Genomic DNA, 22,075 nt, shown 5'->3' on the forward strand with positions numbered 1-22,075 from the left:
GTACATAAGGAAATATCTATCTATCTATCTATCTATCTATCTATCTATCTATCTATCTATCTATATATATATATATATATATAACAATGTATGTACAATATATGTATGTACAGCTTACATACATGTATGTACAGCTTACAAATTTACATATTTACAGTCACATGGTGGTGGTGGTCCCCACAGTTTATCAGGTTGCCTGATTCAGGGCCCGAATGGCCTGTGGGAAGAAGCCCCTATTCAATCTCTCTGTCTTGGTCTTCAGGAAGCGAAAGCGCTTCCCTGACCCTTGGTCTGGCACTGCTTGTAATAGATGGTCTGCAGGTCAGAAAGTTCCGTATGAGTGATGCGCTCTGATGAACGCACCACCCTTTGGAGTGCTAGTCTGTCCTGCTTGGTGCTGTTCCCAAACCAGACTATGATGTTCCCCGTGAGGATGCTCTCTATAGTGCAGGTGTAGAAATTCCGCAGTACCTTGGAGGGCAGTCTGAAGTCTCTTAGGCATCTGAGGTAGTAAAGACACTGACGAGCCTTCTTTGCCAGGGAGTCGGTGTGGCAGGACCAGGACAGGTCCTGCGGGATGTGAACACCAAGGTACCTGAAACTATCTACTCTCTCCACCGTGGTTCCACTGATCCTCACAGGTTGGTAGTGCCACTTCTGCTTCTTGCTGCAATCCACAATCAGCTCCTTTGTCTTGCTGATGTTTAGGAGGAGATTATTTTCCTGGCACCAGTTTTCCAGGTGTTTAATCTCCTCCAGGTAGGCCCTCTCATCGTTGTCCGAGATCAGACCCATGACAACGGTGTCGTCAGCAAACTTGACAATGATGGTGGAGCTGGAAGTGGCTGTGCAGTCATAGGTGTACAGTGAGTAGAGCAGGGGGCTTAGGACACAACCCTGAGGAGCTCCAGTGCTGAGGGTGAGGGTGGATGAGGCGCAGTTGCCCACCCGTACTGATTGTGGTCTGTCTGTTAGGAAGGTGGAGATCCAGTCGCACAGGGATGTATGCACTCCTAGATCCTCCAACTGAGTAGTGAGTAGTGAGGGGATGATAGTGTTAAATGCTGAACTGTCGTCGACAAACAGCATTTTAACATAATTTCCCCTCCCTTTGTCCAGGTGGGTCAGTGTGGTGTGGAGCAGATGTGCAATTGCATCATCAGTGGAGTGGTTGTGGTGGTATGCAAACTGCAGTGGGTACATGGAGGCTGGCAGTGAAGATGTGATGAAGTCTCTGACTAGCTTTTCAAAGCACTTCATCACGACTGATGTGAGGGCAACAGGGCGTTAGTCATTGAGGCCGGAGGGTCTAGGTTTCTTCGGGACGGGGACGATGGTGGATCGCTTGAACCCGGATGGGAGCGTCAGGGAGAGATTAAAGATGTCGGTGAATACCGGGGCTAGCTGATCTGCGCAGGCTTTGAGGACCCTCCCGCAGATACCGTCTGGTCCCACCGCCTTCCTGGTATTCACCCTTTTAAACACTCGCCTCACGTCACGCTCCGTGATGATGAGGGGGCGCTATTCTTTGCTGGACTTTACGCATGCGCCGTTGGCTGCGCCGATAGCACCATTTGCGTTGTTAGCGTTAGCGCTGTTAGCATTAGCGCTGCTAGATGTAGCCTCGAAGCGAGCGAAGAATGTGTTCAGCTCGTTCGCCAGAGACTTATTCACACTGTACACACTGTATCCATATGCTAATAAAGCAAAAAAAATACACGTCAGAAAAAAATCTCAAGAGAAATGTTGGTACTTTAGTGCATTACTGCCCTAACTCATTTAAGACTATGACTGCTCCATGGTATTAGGGCTCTCCTCTTCTCCATGCTAACGCTGCCTCTGGTTACCTGTCTGGCTCTGCACTGTGTTCTCTTACCGCTGTGCCCAGCCAGCATAGAAGAGGCTGGAGGCCATCATGTGACAAGCCCATGAATTCACTGCTCAGAAGCAGCAATTTGCCATATAACCATAGAAGGACACAGTGGCCGCACTGGAAAATGCAGTGTAAGGACACCGATGCTGGGCCAGGTGGCATGTTGGAAGAAACAGCGGCTGGGCCGGATAATACATGATTACTCACACAGTTCAAAATAAACAGATGCTTCCGGAAATTTCAGAGAAATGACACCCATAAATAACGTATCAGGTGCCTGAATTGGTGCTCTGATATAGTGCTGTTGGGAAGGTTTAACAATATGACAGAATTAAAAGTGCAGTAGGGGTGAGTGAGTTTCCATTGGTTTAACTCACCCAGTGGTGCCAAACACTGACACACACACAGGTTCCTCCTTTTAAATGAACTGCTAAGTGCCCTTCATCTACCTGATGGACTGAGTGGGCAGTGGTAGCTCAGTGGTTAAGGTACTGGACTTGTAATTGGAAGGCTGTTGGTTCAAGTCCTGCCACTGTTTGGCCCCTGAGCACGACCCTTAACCCTCAATTGCTCAAGTTGTACTCAGTCATAATTGTAAGTTGCTTTGGTTAAAAGTGTCAGCTAAACTCTGTAAATGATAGAACCTGATGCTAAATCTTACACAGAAACAGTTACAGACTCAGAGGACTATAACATTCAGTAAGGCTTTTTAAGCATCCAGTCACTGATGACAAATGTGAACACATTACAACTCAGCAGGGAAGGAGTAAGACAGAAGAGAGAAGCTGGCTGTAAAGAGTAGACTGCACAGCTAAAGGTGGGTTTATAGTTGTTGAAGGTCTCACCTGTTGTAGATGTCGTCGTCCTCTCCCCCCCAGCCCCAGTACTCATTGGGGAAGCCATTGATTTTGAGAAACTGCTTTCTGCTCAGGCCAGACACCCCTCCGAAATATCCCGCGTACGGAAGCCTGCAAAAGGGAAGAGCTCCGTCAGGCAGAGGTTATGTTTCCCCCCCCCCACCCCGAGCTCCACGAGTTGGTCAGACACAGTCAAATCTAATTGCTTTCACACTTACGCTGACCCTTTTAGACGAGCTCAAACCCAGTCACGGAGCTGATTTGGAACGTATAGCAACGAGCTTCAAACTCCTTTCCAGATTTAAAAAACAACCATGGAGGAGCGGCACAGAGCTGGAACATTTCTAGCAAGTTGCTCTGGGATTGATGCCTTCTATGTGGTGTGAGGCAGGCAGGCAGGGCTTGGGAATTTGACACGGTTTTATCTTGCATGAGTGAACTGGAAGGCTAGAATCCTCACACAGGGCACCACTGTGTATGAAAAGATATGGATCCTCTTCCTGACTCTCCTTCACCCCTCCATCGCTCTCAGCCCCTTTCCCTTTCTTTTTCTCACTCTCTCACTCTCTCACTCTCTCACTCAGATTTCCCAGCATGTCTGACATGGCCCTCTGAAAGCTGAAATACACCTTTACTGTAGAACCCTTCCACTCACATTTTTTCTCCAACAACTTTCTCCTCTGGGTGGAGGAATGTCAGGTGGAAACAGTGGAGGTTTGAGCAGGGCCTCGCACTGATCAGAATTACAAATCTCACTCCTGTGCTGGCGGTTGCTAAAGCAGACCGATACCCTGGGTGTCTCCTCCAGAGGCAGCATGTGCTGGGAACACTTTGTGTCTGGGCGCCATCAAGGGACGCTTAAGCAAACCTGCCGTCCTGTTCCACAGGGGAGGGCAGCCAGGGAAGATGGACTTGAAGATGCCCACCGAGAGGTTTCCTGGGTAGCCTCAGGATTGCCCCAGGCTACTTACTGCACACTGTGAGTGTGTGTGTGTGTGTGTGTGTGTGTGTGTGTGTGTGTGAATGTGAGAGAGAGTGAATAAATGTGAGCAAATCACAGCAAAACATATCCACCCACACAACACAAGTACATGCACACAAAGCACAAATACACACACACACACACACACACACACACACACACACAATGAATAGCCTCATATGCTAGGGAAGTATGGTGATGGTACAGTCCAAGCTTCAGAACACACATGCTCAGGACAGGTGAGCTTCCCCTCCCCCAAGCATGGGTTTTCATATGGTGTGTAACCGTTGTACTTAACACCTAATATAAATGTACCTGCCAGCTCTACACTGCCTTGTGAGAGAGTTCAGACATCTCACGAGTCTTCAGTGTGGGAATGTATTTTGATCAGAGTAAACGGACTTGTTCCCTGAGATGGAATCTTTTGGAAAGCATGTACTACACTCAGTCAAACACCATGGACAAAGTTCCCAACATGGACCAGAGCGTAGAGCAAGCGTAGATGTCCACACAGAGGCCATTACAGGTGTGTGACATTGTGGAGACAGACAGGTGTTCACTACGAATCATAGCATTGTGGAGACAGGTGAGCTGGCATGGACTGGCCTTCCCTGTGGGCTCTAAGGTAGAGGGACAGGAGTCTTATCATCTAGAACTCACGGCTTGTGAACAGAGCTCAGGGCTTTGGAAAAGGAGCGAGCCAAATTTCACTGGGGTGGAGCTGGCTGAATTTCACAGGTGGAGCTGACTGAATTTCACAGGGGTGGAGCTGGCTGAATTTCACAGGTGGAGCTGACTGAATTTCACAGGGGTAGAGCTGGCTGAATTTCACAGGTGGAGCTGGCTGAATTTCACTGGGGTGGAGCTGGCTGAATTTCACTCTGGTGGAGCTGGCTGAATTGGGGACTGAGTTGGTGGATTTAGAACTACAGAGCTGCACCATCAGATGCAGCATGTGATTAAAATGGTATTTTACAAAGCAGCTGGTAATGAGAAAAGGAATGAAAGTAACACTAACAAAAGCAAGAGAGGCCGTGGCAGCAGCGTGTAAAAACACATTTAATCATCTGAACCTTTGAAGCTAAAACAGCTAGGCTACATCGTTATCCTTGTCTAATACTAACAAAAGCAAGGAAAGGCTGTGGGAGCAGTGTGTCTGCAAGCAAAAGAGTCCATATGTAACCTAAAAACATATTTAATCATCTGAACCTTTGAAGCTAAAACAGCTAGGCTACATCGTTAGCCTCGTCTATTATTAAAATGATAAACATTTAAACTCCTCAGTTCGTCTTTTATCTTAACAGCTAGTATTGAAATTCATTTTATAATTATTTTGCAAGCTACAGTGGTAATCTCATATCTTTAAACCCTTGTGTCTCTTCATTAAAATACACTTCAAACTTTGAAGAAAAAGAACAGAGTAACAAAAATAGATACATGTTGTTAAATGATTTATTGAAGCAAAATTCTCATGCAGCAAATTCAGAGCAGCCATTTATTTCCTGGGAGCGAGGAGCAGAACGGACAGGACGGGAAGGTAGGATGCGTGGAGCAGAAGGGAGAGTCCCGTCTTGGGAATGTCCTGTGACATGTCCTGCAACACGCTCCTCCAGTGCTCCAGTGTCCTGCTGGAGTTGTAGGTTCTCCTCAGCTCTGGAGGTCCACACCACTGCGCTGGTTTTGTTGCTATGGTTTTGGTACTCTAGCACGCCTGACTAAACTGGCCAGGTAACCAATATGACCATGAACAATATATGAGAGTAAATAAACAAAAACCTGAATTACTGTCAGCCACCAATATACAGGGGCAAGAACAGGTCAGAGAATTTGTAATAATGGAGAAACAGAGAGGAGAAGCCTCACAAAACTCAGGGTGACTAAGGAGAGAAAAACGCTACCCCGTGGGGTAAATGGCACAAGTCAGTGCATTAAGACCTTTGCATCGAAACCTTTGGCCCCTGGACAAACAGAGACATGAAACATCTCAGAGCAAAGATCAGCTTGTCTGCCCCAAGATGAAGTGAAATTTCATTTTCAGGTTCGGCATGGCCACAGCAAGCTTCAGAGATCCTGTGTGTACACTTTAATATCACAGACTATTAAAGCAGCTGGTGAGTTAATACCCATTCGTACCCACAGTTCCACAAGCGAATGCATACGTCTGTCAAGGCTACTGTTCTGTCTAGGCTGATGAAACATATCAAATTAAGTTTTTATATCGAACAAAAAACAGAACCGAACTACATACAGTAGCTCCAGACAGTACAAGAGTTTGGCGGAATAAGAAGAATACATTCATGAAAGAAAGCAATTACTCATAAGAAGGATGAAGCTGTAGACAAACGAGCCCCAACATGGACCGTTGCAATAAGTCACTCTGTTTTGTTTGATTACACATCCCTGAAATAGAGACACTACAAAGTCAGACCTGACATCTATTAATATGGAAATAACAATGAATGTCACCCTGTTTTTAACACAAGCATATAACCTCCAGCCTGTTGTCACATCTCCAGACAGACAACTTCAGCACAGAGTCCTTAATTACCTTACCCACCCAAGGGAAGAAGACCATAAAAGGGAGAAAAAATAAATCAGGTTGCATCTCCCACCATAGTGCTGCCTCACAAATGCCTCCACCCATTCCCCCACCACATGGTACATTGCAGGTGGCCTTTACCTGAAGCCGAACTTGTCCATGGCGATGGCGAAGTGCCGTGGCTGGTCATAGCAATGGTACAGGTTGCGGTCGTCCATGGGGATCAGGTCCACGTCGCTGAAGATGAAACAGTCATACTCTGTGTCCCTCAGGGCCTCCGTGTAGCCCACGTTCAGCAGTTTGGCCCGGTTGAAGGTGTCCTCCCCGAGCTGAAAGGAGGAACCACACGAGGAACATCACAGGTCGGTCCATGGGATGGGTTCAAACCCAAACCCATGCGGGCAGTGGTTCTGGCTCAGCGTCCAAGAACTCTGCCACAGTTACCAGAGGTCATGGGTTCACTTCCAGCTGGCAGATGATGATGACACTGAGTCCCTATAATAATCTCTACAGAGGACAATCTCTGCAGATGGCAAAAAGAAGACAGTAGATAAATCCATCAGCTCAACAAAAGAACAGAAATAATTCTGTGTCTTCATTGCAGATTGTCTGTGACTACAATGAGCCTTTGTATGATGATGACTTAGTATTCACTTACCCAATATTATGTCTCCTGAGCAGAGATGAATACTTTACTCACAATGAAAATCTCTGCACTTCCCCAAACGGCCATTGTGCTACAGACATCGCAGGGGAGACACTTTTGTTATCTATTTAGATTTCAAGCCTATTTAAATTAGACTCATTAGCTGTGATTTAAAGCCAAAACTCTTTTTACCAACAGATGTATTCCATTCATTGCTATACACTATACTGCATACAATTTAATAATCCAGTGGGACAATAATCCCATGTAATCCAGTAATACCTGAGATTTGACCAAATAATCTTGTAGTGAGAACTGCTGTCACAAATCTACTGTCATTTTGAAGGAGAAGTCGCCCCACTCTGGAAGGAGACGTACATAAAGCACTGCAGGCTCAGGGTTCCTGAGCCTTCCCTATAAGACCTTATAATGCACAGCCATAATAACCTACCCATAATAATAATAATAATAATAATAATAATAATAATAATAATAATACCTGCCCTTAATAATAATATCTAATCTTAATAAAAATGATAATACCTACTCTTAATAATAGTAATGTTAACAACAACAATAATAATAATACCTACTTTTAATAATAATGATGATGATAATAATAATAATAATACCTGCCCTTAATAATAATACCTACTCTTAATAATTATAATAATAATTATAACAACAAAACCTACTCTTAATAATAATAATAATAATAATAATAATAATAATAATAATAATAATCATCATCATAATAATAATACCGGTCCTTAGTAATAAATTATTAATAATAATAATAGTAATAATAATAATATTATTACTATTATTATTAATTGTAATACCTCCCCATAATAATAATATCGGCCCTTAATAATAATAATAATAATAATAATAATAATAATAATAATAATACCTACTCTTAATAATAATTATGATAATAACAACAACAACAACAACAACAATAATAATTATAATAATACCTACTCTTAATAATAATAACAATAATACCTACTCTTAATAATAATAATAATAATAATAATAATAATAATAATAATAATACCTACCCTTAAATCTTGTGAAGAAACTGCAGTGTAAGTTTTAGTGTGTCATGCATTTCTTCAGTCAAGGGTTTCTACAGTGCAGTGTGCAGTTCAAGCTCTGTATTCAAGGTTGAACTCTTCAGGAATGTTGAGCTGCTGAAGATTTTATAAGTAACTGGGAGCCCATCAGCCGATAAAATTCACTTTGTGAATTATCATTATAGTGACAAGATGCCTGATCATAGATCAGCACTCCAATATAAGCCTCTTCTATAAATATGAGCCCATCTGGCCATGCTGACCTGTACTGAAAACTAAGGAAGCAACACCACACTGTAACTGGAAATGAAGACAACAGTTTAATCCTAATATCAAATGCAGCAAATCTGACAGGGACTAACAAGAAGACTTGTTAGACAGTCGGCACACTTTGGAATTCTGTTCTTAATCTCTATCGCCTCCAAGTGCCACACATATGACAATAAGAAACTATTACATCTCGCTTTATTAAAGATAGAGAGCAGGAAGGCAAGGTGTTTTTAAAGGGAAAAGAAAAACAATGTTTTTGGAGCAGATTCATGTCCTGGTTATTACAGGTGTTAATGTGTTTATTAAACATTTAATCGTCCTGAGTACCACTCAACACTGCCTTAAAATAAGAAAACACTTCATTAATCCCCATAATGAAATTAGAGCGTTTTAGCAGCACACATGACAAACACAGAATACACAATGTGTAAGTAAACATAAAAAATACAATAGAAAATGTTTTTCAAAATATCAGTTTCTAACAGGGACCACAGTCCTTTGCTCCCTCTCTCGTCTCTTCCACAAAAAACAGAGCCGAAGGAGTCATTGGGATGATTTAATCCAAAAGCACAATGCAAAGTGGACATGAAACCACAATCCTACTCCAGGAAGCCAGCTCTCCACCACACCGTTCCTTCCAGCTGCTCCTCTCGATGAAGAGACAATGACCCGTCTGGGGAGGTTTTCAAGCAGACGCTCTCTTTCAACCCTATTATTGCCAAATGATATCACAAATTTTTTTTTACTGCACTAATTATAGACCCAAAGGTGGCTCACAGATGTGCTATACTAAATCCATTATGGGATGGCTCCTATTTAATACCTGGCTTACCCCTCATTTTCTCTTCCGTCTGTCTAATTGCATGCTAAGGGAAAATCATTTTTCAGCCCGCACTCTGTAAATAAAACACACCTTCCCACCTGTGCTTTTAACTATATGACAGGAAGATCAAAATGGAGCTGCACTAAGACCACTCCTGGAACAGCACTGACCACCCCTAGAACAGCACAGACAGCTCCTCAAACAGCACAGACAGCTCCTCAAACAGCACAGACAGCTCCTCAAACAGCACAGACAGCTCCCCGAGAAGCAGACATCTCTCTGTGAGCAGTGCACCTTCACATCTGGGTTTATCACAGCTGTGCCGCTCTCTCGACACTTGGCTCTTGAGAAGCAATTAACCCCATTACTTTTAGTTGATAATCAGGGAGATGGACAGACACATGGATGGACGTGGCGGACACCCCGGGCTGGCAAGCCTGCACCACCAATCCCGACTACCCAGACTACCTAGGCTGGGCCTGTTGCCATAGAGACAGATTTGGTCAGGGCTCAAGTTGAGTGATTGTGTGTGTGTGTGTGTGTTATCAGTTCCCAGCAGGCTGACCTTATCACTCAGCAGTGCTACTGATACTAGTCCTGAAGCAGGGGAGAAACAACACAGAGTGAGCTTGAGAGACCATAAGTCAGGATGTCTGGAAAGAACGAAATAGATAGAGGAAGGGTGTGCTTGAGAGAGAGTGAGGAGGGAGAGAGGAACAGAAAGAAAGAAAGAGAGAGAGAGCACGAGTGAGAGAGAGAGAGAGAGAGTGAGCAAGAGAGAGTGAGGGGGGAGAGAGGGCGAGAGTGTGTGTGTGAGAGAGAGAGAGAGAGAGAGAGAGAGAGAGAGAAAATACAAAAGTGAGTTAAGCTTTAAAGTGAGTAGAGCTTTAAAAACTCTGAAAGAGAGGTAAATAATTATTTTTCATACTGAAAAAGTAATAATTCATGTGGCTGAGGAAGATGCATTATGGTACCTAAATCAGACCACCATGACATATGTGGCACATCCATGATAAAAGCCAGATGCCCTGCTATGGGTGAGGCTCCTCTGATTGGTGTATTTAATAGGCTCCGCAACGCGCCGTTTAGTAGAGTGGCCTAGTTTCTCACTTATTACAGTATTAAAGTTTAGCCACTGGGATTGCTAAAATACTCTGAGGAAATTACGGCTCTCGGTAAAGAAAGTACATGTCAAGAAGCAACTTCAAACTGCTCCAACACAGGGCCACAAGTCTGGAGGGACCTGAATGTCACGGTCAGCAAAATTGCCAGACGTCTGTGGTGTCTGTGGCGTCTGTGGCGTCTGTGGGCCAGGCAAAGCTGTCTACAGCAGTGAAAGTGCAGAGCATCGTCAAAAATGTACAAGTGCAGCCACAGCCACGATGTGCACTGGAGCACAAGCACGACACCAGGAGATCCACACAGGTCGGAATGCATAGAGCCAAAAACCCAGGAGAACTCATGCTGTTGGCTGGGCACCACAGAGAAGTGCTCTGGGTCCTTTTCTGGGTTTCCCTCCATTTCTCTCCCACTCTCTCCTTTTCTCCTTCCCTCCCTCCATCGCTCTCCCTCTCCAATCCAACAATGCTTTATTGACATGAATGTTGTTAGTTACATTATAGCCAAAGTAAACTAATATAAACTATAAACTATAAGGAACAAAAAATAGGTAGGAAATAATAAAAAGTACATTATCTACAAACAAAACCACAATCTGTGGCAGTGGGGGCGTGGTAAAGGGTTAGGCTTAGAGATGCTACGAATCTCACTGCTTGCGTAACAAGGGCAGTTTTTCTTTATTACCGCAATTTACAAAAAACTCCAGACGAAAGCTACAAATGTACTAACAGAATGTGTTTCTAACTGATTAATATTTGGTACACTTGGTGAGGAAGTGCAGCTGTGTCTCCATCACTCCCAGGTGGCAGTGGGAGCTCACCCTGTTCTCTCTGGGCAGCAGGCCTACCTACGATGGCCAGGATGTGCTCAGAGTCTGGACACTGTCAAGGCTTTCCTTGTGTTTTTTTCCGTAGTCTTTGCCTGTGGTCATATAAATTGCCAAGTACAGTCTTCATTTAGGGCCCAATAGCACTGAAGTTTGTGTTGTGGTTTTGTCAAATGTTTCAAATATGTGATGTACTTTTTCATCAGTTATAATTTTACTGGGTCTGACTGTTGAAGAGAGTGTGTTGATGCTGTTTTATCAGCTCCTGGCAGGCCAGTGATTTGGACTGGAGTGAGTTGGGGTCACTAACTTTTACGTTTTCAAACTTTTAGTGCACTTGTCTGGATGTTTAGCAGCAGAGGATGCTGTTGTAACGAATCTCTGCATCCATTATCTGGTTTTCCCTCTAGTCTGAAGGTACAGAATTCCACATGTAGAGTCTCAGTTGGGTGTCTGACCCAAGCTGTGTCACAAGTCTTCTTGTGTCAGACGTCCCCTATTCCTCACTGGTGTAAAGTGCAACTGGTTCAATCACTGTGTTAAGTGGGTTAAACTAAATTCTAATGGATTATGTTTGATGGATTCTGTTCCATTATTAGTATTTCTGGTTTTGCTGACTGATTTTTAGAGCCCAGGTTTCACAGAATTGTTTCTAAAAGACACAAATTTTGTTGCTGTTCTTTTTGTGAAGGTGTTAACAAAAACTAGGTCATCTGCACAAAGTAGACATTTAAATGTAGGGTCATATATACTGAGGCCTGGAGTTCACTGACTGAGCTTTTTAGCCAGTTTAGTGATGTCCATGGTAAAGAGACTGATGTACACTGATGTCCATGGAACATAATGCAGGACCAAGGCTGCAGCCTTTTCCAACTCCTTTGCTAGTGGAAATATCAGTCCCAGTGGGTTCCACCAATACCATATTTAACAAGTTTATAAAGCAGGCCTTTGTGCCAGAGTGAATCAGAGGCTTTTTGCAAATCCACAAAAAATGCAAAAATGGTGCCTTTATTTATTTTTATAAGGGTGTGGAGAGTGAAAATGTGGTTTGATGTTCGATAATTTGGAAGAAAGCCAATCTGATTCCTGCTTAGAGCACTGTCTATAGCCATATCTGCCCCCTCTCCATTACACTGTCTATAGCCATATCTGCCCCCTCTCCATTACACAGTCTATAGCCATATCTGCCCCCTCTCTATTACACTGTCTATAGTCATATCTGCCCCCTCTCCATTACACTGTCTATAGCCATATCTGCCCCCTCTCTCTTACACTGTCTATAGCCATATCTGCCCCCTCTCTCTTACACTGTCTATAGCCATATCTGCCCCCTCTCTCTTACACTGTCTATAGCCATATCTGCCCCCTCTCTATTACACTGTCTATAGCCATATCTGCCCCCTCTCTTTTACACTGTCTATAGTCATATCTGCCCCCTCTCTATTACACAGTCTATAGCCATATCTGCCCCCTCTCTATTACACTGTCTATAGTCATATCTGCCCCCTCTCTCTTACACAGTCTATAGCCATATCTGCCCCCTCTCTATTGCACTGTCTATAGCCATATCTGCCCCCTCTCTATTACACAGTCTATAGCCATATCTGCCCCCTCTCTATTACACAGTCTATAGCCATATCTGCCCCCTCTCTATTAGACTGTCTATAGTCATATTTGCCCCCTCTCTATTACACTGTCTATAGCCATATCTTATCCCTCTCTATTTTGTGGGTAAGTTTTGTGAGAAACAAGTCAAGTCAAGAACAATTTCTTGATTTTGAACTGCCTGTATGTATTTTTCTATGCTGTCCTGAGTCCATTTAAAAGAGGGTCTAAGTTCACAAATTCTACTGGTGTTCTCCCATGTGCCATTTGTAACTGTTCATTCAGTAATCTGGCTATGGTCAGATTCTCTCTGGGAGAATCCATGGGGAAATGGGAATTATATCTTATTATAAAGTGATCACCATGTGTGCTGATACAGGCTGATTTATCCCCTGTTCTAACATTAGGAGCCAAACACGTCATTACATTGCCTTAAAATATGGGGGAATATATATTGCCCAGGAAAGTTTTGAAATGTTGAGACTGACCAATTAATAATTTGCAGCCATAATTAATTTTGCTTTTTTTACTGGTCCAGATTAAGACATCACTATCTCCTATTTCATTTTGCACAACCAGGCTTCCTGCATTATTACTCTAAAAAAGATTTGCAAAAAGAATGAATTCTGTCTGAACTGACAGTACTTCTGAAATACCTCCAACACGCATCCTGTAGCACTAGACTGGAGCGGGTTCTTGATCACTGCTACAGCACAATCAAGCGTGCGTACAGGCCTATGCTCTGACCTCGCTTTGGAAAGTCTGATCACAGAGCTGTGCTTTTATTGCCAGGATACAAACAGAAAGTCAGATGGAACTACACAGCTCTGGTGTAATGAGCATATAATGTGCTTTGCTTCCATGGATTAGAATATTTTAAGAACTCTGCACTTAATAATATTCTGCATATTCATTTAAATCTATTTAGATCACATTCTTCACCGACTCTAATGTGGACTGTACAATCATCTGCAAATCAGAAGCCTGGGGTGAATCGGGAGGCATGAGAGAAAACCAAAGCGCAGTTGACCGCTTTTAAATCTGGAGATTGTGACACATATAAACAGTCCAGATATGATCTATAGAAACCAATTCAGTTAGCAAAGGTAGTCTGAGGGCAGCACCTGGAGCACAGTTTCAGCGAAACAGACATGAACGTGGCAAGGCCTGGGTTAGGGGTTAGGGGTTACGGGTTACGGGTTAGGGGTTAGGGGTTAGGACTGCGAGCTGTGAGGCTTAACAATCATGAACAGTCTGGGGTCATCAGTGCCCACAATGGATTGTCAGATTGACAATCGATTGTCAGATTGAACACTTCCTTCACCAGGTTTGAGGCACGTAACGCAGAGACCCATTTAAGAGAGCTATTACACCTGCGGACTTTGTACTGCAACCATCAGAGGAAGATGTGAGTAGAAGTTCAGCCAGGTCAAGATTATGAAGGTGATTGGACCAGACAGTGTTCTGTCTTGGATCTTTAAATTGTATTAAATTGTGCCATGCACAGTTAGCCATGGTCCAAATCTAGTCTGATTATCATGCAGTAGCTTTTATTTCAATGGCTTTGAAGTGTCTACAGTGCTTGGGAAAGTCATATCTGTGCAGTACAATTCCAGAATCCATGGTGCAGTATGGTATGGCTGCACTACAGGTTCAGAGTGCAAGGCCCTCAATAAGATAAGTGAAGACACCTGAAATACTGTCTACTACCCCACTTTCACACTCACTGTCTGATCAGAGCACAAAACATCTTGAGGGAAACCGCTCCTCCCACTGTTAGATTGTTTCCACCACGGCCATCAGAATGGAGGTACTGCTGTCTCTATGCTAGAACCACACTGTTTAAGGGGTTTATCACCACGTTATCAGAATGTTAAAGACTAAATAGACATGACTGCTGGTTGTTTTGTTGGTTATGTATTTTGCTTCTTTTTTTTTTACACTTGGTTGAATTGTCGATTATTAGGGGTTGATGTTTTATGTGTGTTGTGCTGCCATGAAAAGGTGTATGACTACACTCCTCATTGTTTCTGGGCATCTGCATTGGAACACATGACAAAGTCTCTTCACTCTTATTTTATTGGCAGTATATCTGTCTGCCAGTTTCTAATTTGCCTCTGGCCCATCAGATGTCTGCAGATGAGGCTGTGAGTCTCTGAGCTCAGAGGTTGGCTGCTATACCTGGCAAATCAGGGTTTTAAGCCATGTGCTTGGGTACTCTGAGCAGAAAACAAGATTTGTAGCGTCACCAGTCTTATAGAACAGAGTTTCTGTTTAAACTGCTTTCTAGAAGCTTCAATCTTTATTTCAGGAGGGTTGATGTTGTCCAGTGCTGGCCTGGAGTGCTGGCGACATTCTGCATAAAACAGCAGGGGGAGGATAACAGTTCTTCTGATTGGTTCATTTCAACAGCCGATTTACATACTGATTGGAATGTTGGAGAAACTGCTCAGCTGTTTAGCCTAGCTTTAGCAAGTTAGCTTGACTTTAGTCTTGTCACTTTTACTTAGGTAGAATACTAGAAAAATGTATAATCAGCTAAATATCGTCTAAATATTGGTTTACAATAATATCTCAGGCATAGAATTGCTGCCATCGTTCATGAATGATGTTGAATGCTTGGGCCACTCCTCCGAGCTCACTTTTCCTCTTATCTTTATGGTGATTTCCACCCTAGTCTCTGCAGCTCTACTGACTGGAGGCATTTTTAGGTCCTTTGTGGTTTTAGGTATGTATATTTCAGCCTCTGTTCACATGTACCCAGATATTTTTGAAAATGTATTTTTTTTAAATCTCTCTGTTTTCAAAAATACATTTGTCCACACCATAAGGATTTTTGAAAATATCACAATAATACAAAAACAACTCGGAAAACACTGTTGTTTCCCCGTTGACATAAGGCCACAGCAGTTTACGCAAAGTGAGTGATGCCCTTGACATTTAAAGATTTCCACTCAAAAATCTCACCACTCAAATTTGTCTGGCCAGCTATCGTTTCGACTAGTCCAAACTCTCAGTTCGCAGTAAGGTCTGTGGATTTAAAAGTATGGGCGCTTCTGCACTGAAGTGTAATACACAAGTAAAGTGAAATTCAGCAGTAAACGTAAACATTCCCAAGTCTCAATGCAAACAGTGGCAGCCCAGTAGTTTTGTTGCGTGCTCAGTTAATAACGAAGAAACAAACAAGCACAAATTGGTGTTGGCATTTTAAAAAATCTTAATTTTCTCCAACTACACAACCACCCTGAAAACAGAGGTTTCAAAAATATACACCCTAGATGTTGGTTTTTAAAAATTAAAATGATGTTGTGTTGGCAGGACACCAAAACGCAGATCAAAAACTACGTTTTCAAAACTAATTGGATTCATGCGGACAGGGCCAGAGTTTGTAGTATTAAAGTTTCCACAAACTCATGTTTTTTGCAGTTATTTAAAATTTTCTTTCATTTCAGAATAGAAAACATAAAAATCTTGGAGCTCTAACAGAACATAACTCTCTCTATCTCTCTCTCTCTCTTTCTCTCTCTCTCTCTCTTTCTCTCTTTGCCCTCTCTTTCTCTCTCTCTCTCTCTATCTTTCTTCATCTCCCTCCCTGAGGCCAATTCCCACATGTACATGGATAGGGAATGTGACCACACACTACTGACACCACCAGATCCTGCCAATCACAGCCTGGCCTTCCAATAAGGCCAGAGAGCACATGCCCGACGCCCATACCAAGCGAGCACCTCCGTCTGCCACGGAGATGTCACACAAAACATGTGCAAAGCCGTGCAGGAGCCTGTCAGTCCTGCTCTGGCCAAGCTGTCGCGCGAGGTACATGGTAGCGCGAACAAGCCTCTGACAACACAGCCGTTTCTGCTCCAGCCCACCACACTTTCCCCACGTCCCATGCGAATGCTCAGCCAACGTGAGTGGCGACGGCCACTCGGTGCAGCCCGAGGAGATCCAGCACGCCCCCATACAGATGCCGCAGCTTGGCTGGACCAGCCCCGCTGTCTGAGGACATGGTGCAGGCTGCCTGGGACCTTTATGTAATGCAATAAGTTTGAAGGTGCTTGTTATGATACCGTCAGATGAAAACCTAGTTTGAGTTATAGGGGACCAACCAGACCCCTGATGGAATGCAATGAGCATGTTGGAACTTGTCTGCCTTACTTCAAAAGAAAAGTGGGTCTTACTGCATCCTGATGTGTGCAAACCATCAACAGTTTAAGTTATGCATGTATAATGAATATTCCATGAAGTTTTGAAGCAAGGACTTTAACCTGAAGCTTTATCAAGCAGACACTAAGCACGTCAGAGGGAAATAACCAAACATTACACTGAGCAGCTTGCCCAAGTAGGCTGGAATTTGAGGGTGAAAGTTGGGAAAGGTGGGAGAGGAATGCGAAGGTGGAATGCTAATGTGGAATGCTAAAGCGGATCAGTTAGGTGGCATCCTTTTGGCCTCACTTGCACAGGTAGTGGTGTGAGGAGAAGCAGTATGTCATCGGCGTGTCATCAGTGCCTGATTATCCTTCACTCAGCTATCAGCCGGATGGGGGTTTCTATCTCTTCGCTGAATATACGGGTCCCATATATCAGCCCTCTGCTTGGGACCTGATGCGCTCCAAGTACAGTGGTGACGGAGATAGCGGCATGATGCACTGGGGCATGAGAGCTTGCCTCGTCATGGGGTGTAGAGGCAGAACACAGGGTGAAAATGCGGCTTGGGGTAGGGGTTGCATGGCATGCGGTAGAATCAGGCTAAAGGTGTTCTGCCTCTATGACTAGGTGAAGATGGTGAGGAAATGCTTGTGCATCACCTGTAAGGTGAAAGTCCTCTACTATTTGTTGTGCCCTAGCTGTTCTGAAGTCCCCATTTTAACAAGGAACTCAAGAATAAAAGCAATAAAGGGATTACTGATGCGGTGCCTCTAGTCTCAGTACTGTGCCTCTTTCCGCCTCTATTGCCAAACAATGGTCACCTAAAATGAACACATGGACACTGCATTTCCAAGCAAGTTTCTACAATTCATACACAAGTGTGGGAAACTTTGGCTCAAAGATTAGCCAATTAAAAAAGAAGGACTTCATTTGGCCCTGTGAGAACCAGGCAGGGCTGCCGTGGTCTAAACAGGCCAGTTACCCATAATTATCACTTTACGTGTCTGGGACAGTGAGAGCAAGAAGCAGTGGGTCTCTGTTTGCAGGTGCCTTCATCACCTCCTGAGCTCCTGAGCTACTGCCTTTCACATATGACCCTGTGACTCTGCTTCTGACTAGGAGTGGAACGCACACCCTGATCCTGAGCTGGAGAGACCCTCCATAGCATCTCCAGCGGCTGATGCACAGCACGCAGCAAGAGATGGCAGGAGACATATTGGGGTCACATTTTAACATCAGGTGTTAATGTGTGAAAGGTCTCTCATAGCCATGCAACCGCATCTCTACAGATACAGATATTTGCTTTTTAACACTACTGGTTAAATGCCCCTTATGAATAAGGGATGAACACAGTACACTTCTTCCCTTTTAGAAATAAACAACAAAAAGTTGTTTCCCTGTGGCGTTTAAATGTTCTCCTTTCATTTTCAGCATTCTGCAGTAGGGCTCTGTGTTTACACTCCATTTCTCTGCATGGAGTAGCCCAGTGTCGAAGCTCTGGAGTGTTACGGTTCTGGAGTGTCAGGGCTCTGGAGTGTTAGGGATCTGGAGTGTCAGGGCTCTGGTGAGTCAGGGCTCTAGAGTGTCAGGGCTCTGAAGTGTCAGAGCTCTAAAGTGTTGAAGTTCTGCAGTGTCAGGGCTCTGGAGTGTCAGGGATCTGGAGTGTTGAGGCTCTGGAGTGTCAGGGTTCTGGAGTGTCAGGAATCTGGAGTGTTGAGGCTCTGGAGTGTCAGGGTTCTGGAGTGTCGGGGCTCTGCAGTGTTAGGGCTCTGGAGTGTCAGGGATCTGGAGTGTTGAGGCTCTGGAGTGTCAGGGTTCTGGAGTGTCAGGAATCTGGAGTTTTGAGGCTCTGGAGTGTCAGGGCTCTGCAGTGTTAGGGCTCTGGAGTGTCAGGGTTCTCTACATCCCATGTCTGATATTCACTGCCATTGCATGAGATAGTCTCTTTCACTGTTCAGCCGTCGGCTCGGTTCCAAGCACCCACGTCCTCCGAGGACAGCCCTGACACTCCGGATTGTTTTTCATTACGTTTGTGTAACAACGAGACACCCCATAATCCTACGTTATAAATCCAATAAAGTGTCCACTAAAGGAACACTGGTAAACAAACTGCTTCTCTACGTGTGTGTGTGTGTGTGTGTGTGTGTGTGTGTGTGTGTGTTTATGAGTGAGACAGGGGTGTCTACAGAAGCAGTAGCACTACTATATCATACAAATACTCAGTGTCACCTGTTAGCTGGACCTCAGTCAGGGGGATGACGTGGCTTAGTCTTCTCACCATAAGATTCAACATTACATTATTGCCATTCTGCTACAATACAAGATACATGTAACCACAATAAGCACAATTAAATAAAAACAACTGAAGTACGACAGTGGCATAAATGTAATAAATGTAAACAATTAACCAAATTGCAGAAATCAACCATCTTCAGTTTGAACATTTTCGTTTGCATGTAAGATGTACACAATGTACAGAAAATATGAGTCCTATAATGTTGATCTGAAGCTGTGTGCTGAATCTGGTTTCAGTCTGTTCTTCCCTCCAGATCCACTCCAGTCAGTGTGTCCTGATGGCTGGGTAATAATACTTGAAATGGAGGCAGCGGAAATTGAAGAAGAAACCATAACAATGGCAGAGCTTTCATGACTGCCATTAATACTGTAATTGTGTTAGTATATAATACTAACACAGTTATATTATTAGTTCTCATTGGACTGAAAAGCATAACAATGAAAAAAAAACACACACACACACACACACACACACACAAACACACACACACTCACACACACACACACACACACACACACATAAACACACATAAACACACACACACACACACACATATAAACACACACACACACTCACACACACTCACACACACACACACACACACACACACACAGACACACACACACCCACACACACACACACACAAGCCTCCTGCTTCAATAGAAATGTGCTTCTGACTCTTCATTATACTGAGTTTTATCCACCCACAGGCAAAACAGGAGTTCAGGTCTGGGAAGAACCATCCCGCACGCCACCTCCCGGTGTGTTTGTACCTATGTGCGTGTTGAACATCAGTCCTAAAGAGGTCTAGTGGTTAGCGTAATACAGTAGTATAACAAGATGTCTCTCAGGAGCTGTTGCTTCTGTCAACCATGTGCTTAGCCATAGGAGCCAAACCAACTCATGCAAAACTGGGTCAGAAGAAGTCTGAAGAGAGAAATAATATAGGGTCATCCACCGGCGTTATGGAGTATCTGGTGTTTGACTGACCAGGTGGGTCACAGAGCTACAGTGGAAGGGCATAAGGCACATCATCTGCCCCCTGCCAGTTTGATTGATAACTGATAATGACGGGTGATCAGCAGTGGTCCCAGCACTGCGCACGCCACACCACTGGATGGCTTGGAGGGCCTGGTCCAGGCCTCACAGGCATAAACCGGCAAGCCTGAGAAATCAGCCCACAAGGAGAATACCCAAGAAATCAGCCCACAAGGAGAACACCCAAGAAATCAGACCACAAGGAGAACGCCCAAGAAATCAGCCCACAAGGAGAACGCCCAAGAAATCAGCCCACAAGGAGAACGCCCAATAAATCAGCCCACAAGGACAATGCTACCACAGAAGAGTGACAGGAGGCGAACAAGAGTGCACGCTACTCAGCAATAAACCCATCATTAATAAACATGCCAATGCGGTGAATATTTAAATATCAGTAAAAACAGAGAAGGAAGAGACATGAAAACAGAAGGAAAGCGTGGCTTGTGTTAAACTGTCACCAAAGGCTGAAGATGTCAGAGATACCGTGACTGCTCAAAGCGCTGATTAGAGACATCTTACCACATTCATCAGATCCTTGGTAAGCACATTTCTGCATTTCAAATGAAGAGAAAAAAGACTGAAGCCCCTGTCAGAGAGAGTGGGACAGGGCTTGGTGTTGCACTGTAATTGATTTTAGCTGAAGTGTGTCAATTTGCTCTCTTCTAAATCCAAATCAGATTCACCTGGACTGAGAAACCCTGCATACATTAGGAGACCTCTGCAGCTAATCTAACTTGGTGAGGCCATAACTGCACTGCCACTGAAGCTGACCTCAATTTCTCACTACTCAAAGGGTCAAGCAGGGAGAAGGCAGTCTCTCCCTTTCTCTGCTCTGGTCTCCCTTCTTTGGTCTCCCTGCTTCAGTCTCCCAGCTGCCATATGCTGTAGGCCAGACAGAGCAAAATATACAGAAAACAAAATTAAGTTTACATTCACATTATAATAAAAAGAAAATCACCTCCATTCAGAAGCATGTTGTATGGAGTAACTGTAAAGCTAAACAGAAAATCAGTTACACTTTTCCTAAGAATTGTCCAATTGTCTTGCTGATTCTGCATCACATGTGGTAATGCTAATGGTCAAAAATGATAATAGTATCTGAACATGGACAGCATGCCTGTAACTGCTCATGCCTGTAACTGTGGGCAAATTCAACATTTGGGGGGATCATTTAGGGTTGCTTTAAACATGAGAACTGTGTGAAGTCATTCAGGTCAAGATATCTCAGTGCACATGAAGAGGTTCAAATGCATGGACAGTTCCATGTCGTACCCAGCCAAAGCCAATTTAGCTAAGCTGTGCTTTGCTCTTATAAAGCAAAGTTTTATTAAATATGGGAAAATATCACACTGGCAATTAATACTCCACAAAATATGACTCATTCTTCAAGAACAAAGAACTCTTGTCACGTTAAACAGCATTTTAATTCCCTGAGAGCATTTAATCTTTACATTTGCCAAAACATCCAGGGCTGAGAGAGTCCCAGACAAAAAAGGATGTGCAATTAGGAGAATTAGACTTTAATGTTTCAAATGGTGCTCCATCTGGTTTTGCTAGTAGAACTGTTGGTTGTGTGTGTGTGTATGTGTGTGTGTGTGTGTGTGTGTGTGTGTGTGTGTGTGTGTGTGTGTGTATGTGTGTGTGTGCTTTTGCACTGCCTCCACAAATTAAAGCTAAACTTCATTCACTGATCCCTTTAGTGCTGAAAACTGTGGATTACATCAGCAAATATGATAAACAGATGGTGTTACCACCCAAGCTCCCTGAACCGAAAGTGCAAAACATGGTTACCTTCAGTCTCAGACCAGGTCCTCAGAGAAAAGATTCCATCAGTAAATAGATCTGAGGATCTGAGGGTTTGGCTACTTGGCCTGTAATGTTACTGATATTGTAAAAAAATCTTTGTAATTATGTTTCTGCATGTTGCCTGCACAGCCAGCAGGATCACAAAGTCATGGTTGGTCCCTTCCAGC

General features: G+C 43.8%; 1 protein-coding gene across 1 annotated transcript in view; it reads right to left on the reverse strand.

Annotated features, from left to right (window-relative positions):
* Window positions 1-22,075, reverse strand: part of b4galt2 (UDP-Gal:betaGlcNAc beta 1,4- galactosyltransferase, polypeptide 2) — an 84,677-nt gene that overhangs the window by 12,910 nt on the left and 49,692 nt on the right. The window contains exons 4-5 of the mRNA XM_027021732.3: window positions 6,393-6,580; window positions 2,719-2,841 (exon numbers count right to left, since the gene is read on the reverse strand). Of these exons, the coding sequence (XP_026877533.1) occupies window positions 2,719-2,841; window positions 6,393-6,580 (311 nt within the window). The remainder of the gene's footprint in view (window positions 1-2,718; window positions 2,842-6,392; window positions 6,581-22,075) is intronic.

This window comes from Electrophorus electricus, chromosome 20 (assembly GCF_041902795.1).
Source record: "Electrophorus electricus isolate QZ-2024a chromosome 20, ASM4190279v1, whole genome shotgun sequence".
Taxonomy (NCBI): domain Eukaryota; kingdom Metazoa; phylum Chordata; class Actinopteri; order Gymnotiformes; family Gymnotidae; genus Electrophorus; species Electrophorus electricus.